Source organism: Hylaeus anthracinus, unplaced genomic scaffold (genome assembly GCF_026225885.1).
Source record: "Hylaeus anthracinus isolate JK02 unplaced genomic scaffold, UHH_iyHylAnth1.0_haploid 11981, whole genome shotgun sequence".
Lineage (NCBI taxonomy): Eukaryota > Metazoa > Arthropoda > Insecta > Hymenoptera > Colletidae > Hylaeus > Hylaeus anthracinus.
The window spans coordinates 7,063,625-7,075,926 of NW_026534329.1; the positions used below are offsets into that span (position 1 = coordinate 7,063,625).

At 33.8% G+C, this 12,302-nt stretch overlaps 1 protein-coding gene across 2 annotated transcripts; it reads right to left on the reverse strand.

Annotated features, from left to right (window-relative positions):
* Window positions 1-2,591: 2,591 nt before the first annotated feature.
* LOC128885615 (uncharacterized) lies at window positions 2,592-10,956 on the reverse strand. Of its 2 annotated transcripts, none has more exons than XM_054139718.1 (10): window positions 9,775-10,913; window positions 9,225-9,527; window positions 8,932-9,159; window positions 8,586-8,851; window positions 8,202-8,457; window positions 7,675-7,887; window positions 5,793-7,527; window positions 4,908-5,542; window positions 4,706-4,830; window positions 2,592-4,614 (listed from the first exon to the last, which is right to left on the reverse strand). In XM_054139718.1, exons 1-10 carry the CDS (start codon window positions 9,898-9,900, stop codon window positions 3,672-3,674), a joined length of 4,830 nt encoding a protein of 1,609 aa, XP_053995693.1. In that variant the 5' UTR covers window positions 9,901-10,913; the 3' UTR covers window positions 2,592-3,671. The 2 variants fall into 2 exon arrangements, with proteins under 2 accessions (XP_053995693.1, XP_053995694.1); XM_054139719.1 differs by having other exon boundaries at window positions 4,473-4,614; window positions 4,732-4,830; window positions 9,775-10,956.
* Between the last annotated feature and the right edge of the window lie 1,346 nt (window positions 10,957-12,302).

The following is a 12,302-nucleotide window of genomic DNA, read 5'->3' on the forward strand; positions in this document are numbered from 1 at the left end:
TTGAGGATCGTTGAGCGTGTGTGTTGGTGTGATTGTTTTGCCATTTTTAAATATAGGGCTAGGTAGGTAGGTAACTTAACTTGAGGTGTGTATGTTAAATCCCGGTAGGTAGGGTCCAGGGCAGATCTCGTCACTTTAATTTGAGTAGGTCGCGCAACGGTCGACGGATCTGTTACTGTAGGTGGATTTGAGGAGTCGTTGCGATCACGATGCAAACGGAACTTCTGTTCGTTTGTTTCGGAATCTGCTCTCGATTCTTCGGGTCTCGACTCTCTGAGTCGTTGCTTCGCGGTCGCGGTCGTGATCAGTAGGGTAGTTCGAAACGCTCGTTCCCTCGAGGTTCTAGACGTGTGGTTCACCGGGTTGAACGTCCACGTATTGCACTGAACCTCGACCCTAGCTATAAGTTTCAGATGGGACAATGCGTCCGAAGAAAGAAGAGAGGCCCTGACAAATTGTCACAAGAAAGGGCTGCAACGAATGGCTCTCCATCTTCGGATTCGAAGATGGGGTGTCATTACTATGTATTACTACTTTGTCACTGTACTCGCCTGTAGTTGTAGTAGTTTGTTTCTTTGGGTCATGTACCCCAACGTGGGATATCATTGTGTGTCAATTTGGCAATTCGCGTTTGGTTTTAGTGTTGCGACATGAAACTATAAATCGCGTTCGTTTGTGAGGATTGTTTTTATTAGAATTTTTCGCGTTTTATTTCAGAGTAGTGTTGCGTAATACAGATCAACCGCGAATGCTATTAGAGTTGCGTTTATGTAAATGAATATTGATCGCGTCCGATTTGTTATGATTAAGAGTCTTGCTTTTGAATAGAATCTTTCGCGTTTTATTTCAGGGTAGTGTTGCGTAATACAGATCAACCGCGAGTGCTATTAGAGTTGCGTATAATGAATATCGCGTCCGTTTGGAAGTAGTATTTAGAGGCAATTTAGCTTTTGATTACAATTTTTCGCGTTTTCTTCCAGGTTAGAGTTGCGTACAAAGACCAGCCGCGAGTGCCATTAGTGTTGCGCTTAAATGAATCGCGACCGATTTGTTGTAAATTCACGCGTTTTGAATTGGTATTTCGTTATATGAAAAGCCCAAAAGACACCATCATCACTTGAGGAATCACCAAGCAACCAAAGTGGCTGCCACTATGATTCTCCGCAGCCTGAGATGGTTGCGCTGGATTTTTAATTAGGGATTCGTATTACTTGGTGCACGCGATTTGCTCTTCTTATACTTAATAGATTAGTGTTTCGAATAATGATGCACCTCGCGATTGCTTTTGATTAGTCCTTTTCGCACTTTCTTTCAGGGTAGTGTTGCGCATAAACATTGATCGCGATTGCTGTTAGTGTTGCGACTGATAAATCGCGTCCGATTTGAAATAATTTACATATTTTCAAGTAGTATTTTTCGCGTTTTCTTTCAGGGTAGTGTTGCGAATAATCATGAATCGCGTTTGCTATTAGTGTTGCGTTTGATAAATCGCGTCCGTTTTGAGGTAACTGCATATTTTTAGCTAGGACATCAGAAGAAGAAGACCATCTACGGATTTTTTTTTTATATTTGAAGAATAGAGAATAATATACTTTTGTTCTGTTGCAGGTGACTGTGGGGAATTTTGAATTGACTATACGACAATAGAAATACTGCTATATATAAAGTATAATCATATCGGGAAATTTGTACATTTTATTTAACATAACAAGTCGTTTCATTTTTATGAACCATATATTTCTCTTATTGTAAGAGTGGATTCGAATTAGATTAACGTATTGTCGTTAAATGAAATCATTTGTAAATTTTACTTGAATTGAATATTATAAAATGTTACGGTACATCTTTTAATTTTTTTTTGTCTTGGCATTGAAGCGTAATTCATTTATAATTCAAATTTTTTAAAAAAATATTCGTGTTTCCAAATTCAAAATTTAAATTGAACTTCTTTGTATTTGAATTTTAATTGCACTACGATTAATATACAAAATATTCTTTTCTGCTGTCATATTTCGATTTGTATGTGCATATTAATCCATTGAACAAGTTCATGTTGTAGAGTACACATATTAATGTATATTTAGGATCGAGAAGTGGAATGTAGAAAGTTGGAAATCGAAAGCCAATACTCGTCTTCAAGAGGAATGGTCAAAATCAGTATGATAACTTGAACTTGGCGTGTCTAATGAACCAAACTTCAAGTTTTGTTTAATATGTTTCAGTTTATGCTTCAGAACTTGTTCGTGATATCATTGATTACAAGAAGAAAGAAGCAAACATGTATGTTCCTGTATTTCCTCGAATATCGTCGGAGGTTGGATGTGTTGATACAATTAGATTTATAATATGTTAATAAGAAAAGTGTAATAAGAAATAAGAGAAACACTATAGTGTTTCATTATACATATATATTAGCCGTTGTATATGAATGTTGTTATATGTATATTTAAGTTTGAGCGCTGAAATCGGTAGTAACAATTAATATTTAACGATAAGACAGACAAACGGAAAACTAATTACATGTATTTGCCCTTTTTCCCTTTCTCTTCCAAAATGTAGTACTACATTAGTATTCGACAAATAATGAGTCATTATTTTTTTTAATTTTTATTAGTGCATGCCAGGGGGAATACAAAATCTAGATTAAGAAGGGTGGCTAGGATGTGGCTAGCTAGCTAATCAGCTGGCTGGTTTTGTCCTGGTCACCCTGTGGGTCTCCATATGCAGCAACCTCCACGTGGTGAGACCTGGACCCTCTATATTACTTGAAGTATGTAATTGCTAACTGCACATCGCCAGTAAGGGTCAGATGACATTATCAATTGCATACCAAGTGATATGAGCTAATGGCTGTAATCTTTTTTTCTGATCTTTTTTAACCCTTCGACTACGAGACGATTTCTTTGGAAATTCTAAGGGCCATGTCACTCGAACAGGATTGCGATCGTAATTTAAACACCCCGCATAATTGGATAAAATTTTGAAATTTGTTAAATTAATTTTTAAAAAATATCACCTGATAGAGAAAGACAAAATAAAATTTGATTATGTTTGTTCAATTTATGTTTATTCAAAATTTAATTACATTTTAAAATATATATCGCTGTAACTTAGTCGAATGTTATAGAAATTCTTCTAAATTCAAAGAAAAAAAATCGAAAATCCATTACTGTTTATTCATATCTAATTAGAAATTAGTAACTGTCAGTTATCGATGCTTTTTACTTTTACCATTAAAAAGTATTGAAGAAAATTTGCGTTCAAAACGACTTCCTGTGAGACAAAGAAGTTTTTCGGAAATTTACATATCGATTCCTACACAGTTGACTGAAATTATGGAAATGACCGACACAGACACTACATAACACTACATATACACCTCTCGTAGTCAAAGGGTTAACACTGAAATCTGATATTCAAACTTTTTCATCAAATCCTATATATGAAGTCTATATTTATTTATAAATGAATTGTTTTCTACGTTAAAATTCTACGTTAAATCTAGTAACTATAAGGTGTCAATTAAACACTAACAGTAATTTAAAATAAACATTTCTTAATTTATTTTATAGTTTTAAATATTTATAATAAAAATTACTAAGTAAAATACATCAGAGATTTTTCAATTTCTTTGTTAGATCGTGTGTTAGTAAAACACGTATCGGGAATCATCATACCATCTTATTAGGGTTCTGAAAATGTTCAGAAATATTTGAGCTAGTAGAATTTGTCCTTTCGCTATTAGAATTTGAATTTTGAAGTTTAGGTGTAGAAGTTCTCCCTTTTAGAAGTACCGCTTGCTCTGTACTTTTGCTAGCTTCTTTGATAGATATCGAAGACACGTCGCTGAAGTCTGGTAAACCATAATTATTCTCTAATTGTTTTTTAATGGGTGATATTATTCTTTTCGCAGTGTTTATCGGTGTTCGGTCATCAGAGTTTGATGATGAACTCAGAGCACTTGCTTCTCGTGTTTTTTTTAATGTTGTTATCGCCCAACCTAAACCAAGTTTCTTAAGAGCTATTTCCATTTCTTCTGGAGATGATGCGTATTTTAACATATCTGACGATGGTGTGCTTGTTATTTGTGAAATTCCAGACAGTCCAGAGAAACTATTTGAACTTGTTGATGTTATTTTGTCCTTGTTGTTTGGCTCTTGTTCATTTGGATTAGTGTTTGTACCAGAAGCAGGCTGGAACAATTCGTAATTAGCTGTATCACATGGTAATTTTTTATTATTTGTTTCGACTTGAGAAGAATCTTTCTTTTCTTTGTTATCATTTGTTACTTCGTTTCGACCTCCTGTATTTGTAGGTATTTTTGATGAATCTAAACGAGTTCCAGTTTGTTCTACTGTATGAGATGAAACCATTGTAGATACTTTTGAAGTTGCGAGATTATAAGATTGTTTAAAATGTTGATCACGTATATGAAGCGAAGGAACAGCATGTTCAGGTGGTTTAGTTATTGAAGTAGATTTAGTAACTTGTGTCGCTGCAGTTTTTTGCATTGAAAATGGACTTTTAACATTGTTGTGACTTTTATTTACGGTATCTGGTGTATCAAATTCAATTATTGTAGATAATTCATGACCTGATGATTCAATCTCAGTTCTGAAATTCAGTTTTATTATAATCAATAATATAAGTAAACATATGAATACAATTAAATAAAAAATAAAAAACAAAAAAATTCCAGTTTTACCTATACAGTCCGCTAAGCAAGCTCACCGGTGGTTTACTTCTTCCATTGGTAAACACATTTTCTGTTGTTCTCGATATTTTTGGAATATCAGCGAGTAATGGAACAAATTCTTTATTTCTGTTCAGCTAAACAACCATTAATAACTCAGAATAAAATTACATACAAGCTGGTTAATATTATTGTTAGTAATTTAATAAAGTACCTTTTTATTAGAATCTTCTTGTGTAGCAACATTGGTTTTTTGTGTCCTCGATGAAGGATTATTTTTAGAGTCAATGGTATCCGTTGATGCGGGAACTGTATGATTTATTGGTGAGCTATCAGTGTCCCTTGTCGCTATTAGATTGTTTTTAAAACTTTTGCTCTGTTCCAAAATTTCTTTTGATAATTTTTCTATCACCTCTTCGTCATGAAAATTCGAAGTATGCTGAGAATTACTTTCTGAAGGTATTGCCGTTGACGCTTGAGGTTTATAAAGTATTTTGTATCCGTCGAGTCGTATATTGACTCTTTCCTCATTTATGATCTTTGGCTTGCTTTTGGCTTTCTGTGTTACTGCTTCTGGTTCCATATGGTGAGTTACATTTTTAGATGATTTTTCAGTTGTTTGAGTTACAACATCTATTTCTTTAAATTGGTTTGAGTCTTCTTTAAGAACTGTGTTATTCTTAACGATTCTTTGTGTCTCAATAAGTGTTTTTGCAAGCTGGTTATGGATAGCCTCTATATTTTCTACGAGGTTCCGTACACTCTGAAGGTCATTAGGTATTACTTTTGGTGGAGGCAATTGCATTAAACTAGTTTCATCGCCTGCACTAATTACAGAAAGTTCTACACCTAAAAAGAATTACTTAAATTATTATTCTTTTTTTGTTGTTTGTACCATATATAGTATATATCTTAATATCTCACTCATTTAGATGGTCAACTATAGATGCAACAAAAATGAAAATAGTTTATATAAACATTCAACACATTTGACTCTATTTCTAAGTTGTAGCTGTTTTTATTTTCTGACAATTCTTAATCACAAAGTGAGTATGGTAAGATACACCTTACAAATTTATTAGCTTACAAAATAATATACCTTTTTGTTCGCTTCGAACCTTTTCAATGAGATTTGTTAAAGAAACTATTCTTTCTGCGCACAAAGTTTGAAGATCTTCATATTTTTGTAATATTTGAGGACAGTTCTTTAATGCATAATTGCGGATATTGTCAAATTCTGAATGCATCAATTTACATTCTGGATTTTCACACGAGCATAATTCCTGTAAATCAGCTGATTGTTTCGAACGTGAAATCATTTGCTCGGGTGATGAATGTCCATTTCGCCGAGAACTAGATAGATTCGTTGACGATGAATGGTCATTTTTAGTAGATGACATTACACTAGTCCCATTTTCTTGCGAATCTATGGATGCGTATCTAAGCATTCTATTAATTTTAGCGAGATGAGGTATGTTTGAAGGCATTCTCATAGTACGCGGAGAAGGAGTTTCTGGTGTTGATACCGGACTAATATCTCTTTTTAAAAATCTCATACTTTCATTTGTCGAAGAATCTAACATTTCAAAAATGGACATATTATTGCTTAGAGCTTCAAGTATATCCCTAGGTTTTATCGGTGGTGGACTAGCAAACGATGTTGAGGTATCTGAGATATCTTTTGTTTTAACCCGTTTTGCTTGGGACTGAACGCAAAATAATTTGCTCGTAGTTTGTTCCTGAGTGCCTGTTGAATGTATTTGAGAACTTTGAGTACTTACGTCTACAGCTACTTCTGCAGCCTGAGGTGGATCTACTTTAATGTTGAATCCACTTTTATTAACATATATCTTAATCTTCTTGCTAGGCGTATCTGTCGCGCTGTTGCTAGTCTTTTTGATACTACTACAGCGTGACCTTGATAAAGTTCTTGAATATTTTTTTGCAGGAGATGGTGTTTTACTTACAGATACCACAGATGATTTCTGAAAAGTTTTCGGTGGTACATGTTTCATTGTTTTTGTATCTTGCTTTTCATTTTGGTGGCTTAGTGTTGGACTTTGTTGATCAATATCGTTAATTGTATCTGTAACAGTGGAACTCGTCAGTTCGCTACTATCTGCTGCAGGAGTAATAACTGTAACTTTTGGTTCGATTGGAATATGTTTTGTAGTGCTAATTTCAGTGTCAATGTCATTCGATTCGCTATTTTTTTCTTGTATTAATTCTACTTGTATGCTTTTATCTTGAGCAACATCTTGCTCACTCCCTGTCGAAGTTTGTACAGCAATTTCTACTTTTTTAACAGACGTGTTACCATTTTCTACCACCTTATCTTTCTTCATATCTTCATCGCAACAAGATATTACTTTAAGTTCTGGCGATAAAGGCTGTTGAATATCGGTGTTATGACATATACTTGATTGACCTTTTGTTGCCTTTTCTTTTTCAAATAAAGGCTTCATAGTTGCGTTAAAAACATTGTCCGGTAGATCTGCTCCGAATTCTTGTAATAATAATTTTTTTTGTCTTTCAACCTTCTTCAACATATCTAATATTTGTTCTTCTCGCGAATTTTCAGTTTCCTTGCATTTAGTGTGTGAAGATTTACTAGTTTCTGTGCATTCATTCAAATACTGGTCTTCCCAAACAGCACCTGTATCAATACTTTTATCATTTCCTCTTGGTGGGAGAGTAATTTGTCTTTCCATAGGATACGATGGGCATTGTTCAAAACATTCTTCATTCACTAAAGTTTTTACAGAACGATTTAGTTTTTTTTTATGTTGATCTCTTAATATTTTTCTTCTTTCTTCTTGTGTATATACGTCTTCCTAGTAGAACATAAGTATACTGTAATTAAACTTTATAATAACTCTTTGCACTTCTAAGACTAGTTGCACGATCCAAATACTGAGACGTTCTAGTATAACTAATAAAATATAATATTTCCATTAAATTATGAATTTAATAGCATTTACCGGATAACGTTCAATTTGGCTAGCTTTCAATTTGCGTTCTTCGGATACGAGATGATTTAGATTCTGCACAAGTGCTTGATAATCTCTACGTACTCTCTCCCTTAACACTGCATCGTCACCACGTTTCTGAGCACCAGATTTACGATTTTCGGCTAAATGTGTTTCAACTGTTTCCGCCTCTTTAGTTCCTTTGGCTAAATCTATCGCACTTGGCTATAAATATAAATAAAAAAATATTACTATATAGAATGAATTCCCTTTTATTAGATTGTAACGTATTCCTATTCTTGGCGATAGAACAAATATTACAGAAAATATTCGATTTAAAGAACATTTCTGAAAGTTACAATTATCAACGTCTTAAAATTACCTAAGTTCTTTTCTAAAACATATTAAAGATGGATAACGAATTTATTATCAAACTTAAAATTCAATGTTACGCGGCTCACATCCAATATATTGCAATTAGATAATATCTACGGTCATCATCATTATAATTTATTGCTCTTTGCTGGACGATTACAAACCTCATTCCATACATGTATTTTTTCAACTACACCAACTGGTTTATTATACATGTTATATTGATGCTTACTATGATCATATAATTGTACTTTATCGTTTGCCGAACAACTAACATATTTTTGTGGTTTTACACACACAGATTGTGCATCAGCATCAGCTGAATATGGTGAATCGTCGCTACATAAACTAGAAGAATCGTCACTGTAAGTGGTAATAGTAGAATCTGAAGTTGATTGCACATAGTCTTCTGGATTATACCTGTAATTTTAAAACACTTTGTTAGAAATTAGATTATACTAGTTTCTGTCTACAGGCCTGTTTGTATGAAAATATCTACCCTTACAGATTTATTACATGCAGATTAAAAGTAAATTTTTAACATATACCTCGGGGATTTATCAACTTCTGTTGAGGTAGCATTTGAAACTGGTACTGCATTCTGAGAATTATTTCTGTACTCAGATTCATGTGCGTGTACAACTTGTTCAGCAGTATTCGTGGGAACTGCAGTTTTTAATGTCGAAGGTTCCGCAACCGAATTAACAACAGATTGTTCTTTCGTAACTGTAACAGTTTTTTTTGGTACAACTCTCGCAGTTTTTGATTTTGATACCAGACGTGGTGAGCATGTTTTAAAGTCGCTTGTAACAACCTATAGAACAAAAAGTTAGCCAGTATGTAATACACACAGAACTTATATTAGCTTATTCCATTTATATGTGAGTAGCATACTTTTATGTAGGATTTTGTAATTTTTCCAGGAGATTTTCTAAAACAGTTTTTCCTCGGTTTTTTCTTAGTAGATTTGCATGGCCTGTTTTCCTCATCAATTTCCACTTGTATGGTACTTTTTTCTGGAATTGCATCTTGAGGAATTTTTGCTATCATCGTAGACCTAAGATTTTCCAATTCTCTTACTTGACGCAATCGTTCTTGATGTAGTTGTTGCATAGTTTCTTTCTATATAAATTCTAATTGTTTATAAAATTGACAATCTATGAAAATATGTAAATCGAATGTCTTACATGTTGTAAATTATTAATCTGTCTCATTGCCTCTTTTCCTCTTTTCGATGCTGTTAATTTATTTCTCCTTTCTTTTTCTTGAATTATTGCAGTATGATCAGGTTCTGCTATCGCAGACACATGTGCTTGACCAATATCTGCCATATCTTCCTGATATTTCTGTTGAATTTCCATGATTTTTCCATTATGTATTTGCTTCAGAGGTAATTTATCATTGTTCTCCAGTTTTCTAAGTTCCTGCTTAGCTATATTCTTAGCACGTTCCAAAAGCCTATCCGATATTTCTTTTGATTGCTGTCGTACCTGTGTAAATTGCTCAGTGACTTTTCCATTTTTCTTATATTACTTTTCTCAGCGATCATGCAACGTGCAATAAAATAATTATTATTCTATATTATTTGAAAGAATATTATATTCAGCTACAGAATGCACCGCTACATACTTGAATGTAACCGTTATAATATCCATTAATAAGTTACTTATAAACATTATTTCTTTCACTGTTCCTAAATCTTCCAATAATGTGTGATGTATATATGTATATACATACCTGTTCCAAGCGTAACCTTCGACGACGATCGCGTTCATTTTTCTTAATTTGATCTAAATCAGATAATACCATTCTTCCCCGTCGTATACTTAAAGGATTTCCGTTGACGGTAACATTAATAGACATATTTTCTTAAGATACGATTACCTGTCATTCAAATATATCTAAAACAAAATACTTCTTCTCAAGTCAAATTTAAATTCCTGGGAACGTCCATTCCATGGACGTAATAATAACACAGAGTACTCTTCCAGAGGCTAAACCTTTTTACATCCATCAGTTGCATTAGTGTACATGCGTCTTTTAAAGAATAGCTTTGAAAAGAAGAAACTCTTATCGGAACCTTTGATGTTTGCGTTTTGTATTTTAAAATTAGGCCCTGCTCTTATCCCGTACATATGAATTAATCAAAATTGCAAAAAAATATTGTTGGTTCCTCTTGAAGATTCAAATTGTTTTCATTGATAAGAATAACCATCTGGCGGTAAGTATGTCGAACTATTTTTTAAACCTTTGGCTACGATGGTAAACGGCCAATTTGTAACGAAATAGTTCCTACACATGATGCTAGATGTCGCAATCATATCCACTTACCGACATTAAATCATTACCAATTGGACCAAAGCAATCTAGGGCTTGCAACTAAAGAAAGGAACACTAAATCATTTGCATTTTCTTATTTTATAAATATATATACATAACTTGACGTTATATTGATCTGAATAATTTGATCTTTGATTTTATCAATACACAGATAACGGCCACGTATGGTATAATTTCATGATATAATTTTATCAGAAATACAGTTTTTCGTATTTTGGCTTGATCAATATCCGACCAACAAGGTGAGAATAAGTAACAACAGCTGTTCTAGGCATCGACTAAGACGTGAAAATTACATCTAATATTTAAACATACAATGCCAGAAAATAATAAATATGATCCGATTCTGTAGACGAAATAGATGAATTTGCAATACTTTTATGTTACTGATTTTATACAAATTGTTGATGAAATCATGAATACATTTTGAAAGTTGTTGGTATTTCTCTAGCAATAAGGAACTATGCAAACAACTTAGTAAAGCTGAGCAGCAGAACTAGGTGTATATTTCAGAAAATAAAATAATGCAGCATTAACAGAGGCCAAACTTCCAAACTGGAATTCTTACAATCTGCATATTACGCTTAGATGATTCACTCTGTATATTAATCTAGACTGACATTAATTTCTTTATATTGTTACCATGTATATTGGAAGCTTTGTCTGATTGAGCATTGTATAAGTAAATAAATAACAGTAAATAAATATACACAGTAAGGAAATACAATATACGGTATTTATATATGTACTAATATAGATGGTAATAAATAAATATAATAGAATCAAAAAGTCTACAAACAGGCTCCTTATAGGTAAAGCGTTAATATTAAGTTGTCCCAAAAGTTTCTTCCATTTCATTAATAAGTAGTACATACACAATATTTTATGTCTAATGTTATATTATTGAATTGCGTACGATACATTTTGCTCCTTTATGGTTACAACACTAAGATCTAAGAAATTAAGTGGTCTATTTATACAAACATTGCTACGCAAAATGACTGAGTTCAAGTCATGGAAGAAACTTTTGGGACAGCCAAATACATATAATTCGTCGCAGATTTCAGTAGCGTTTATTTCAAAAAGTCATCGCCAGTAGAAATTTTATTTTTAACTTTTTTCTGGAAAATGGTGAACTATTGATACGTGGTCAACTACTGCTGCCGTTACCTTAACGTTTAATTAATACGAGTAATTCTTTACGCAATGTTAAAACAGGTAACGATGCCACTTTAAGAGTGTAGTACAGCACGTATTATACAAGGGGCGAGGGTGATCAACAATGGCGGCACGACCTCAGGAAGCTCTTCCGTTCTCCGTTCTCTGTTTCCGACGCCATTTTACGTTGATTACGATGCGGTTAGCTCCTTCCAGTTTCCCACCATCCTACTCGCGTCTCGCCCAGAATTCACCCCCTCGAGTACTATCCCTTCTTAGCACTAGCTCGTTCTCTACCACAACGTTTTGTCTTTATCTGTTTTACTGCTTGTTTGTCTCCCCCTTCCGCACCTCCGCCTCTTCGTCTCCCACTCCGTCTCTTTCATTCTTTTCAACAGCCCACTCCTATCAACCGAATCCTATCCTACCAGCTGAACGTTTAAGCACCGTGCATGCTGAAACGCTACGAATCACTCCTCTTCAACGCCTCTAACGCGCATTACCTCTATAGAACAATGAACCCGCGAGCAAGTCGACGGGAAGGCGAAGAAAAGCTAGCTACGTTGCTGGAAAACTTTCTGTCTGCTCAGAATGTATGTTCTCGCTTATGATATGGCTTATCCTATGTCAATATTTTCTCAATCTTTGTTAAGTATTTTAAAAAAAATGTTACAGTTCGAATAGATACGTATAGAAGTTACATTTTATGATTTTTGTAGCTGCGGACTACTTAAAAAATTGAATGAAATCAATATTCCATATATATT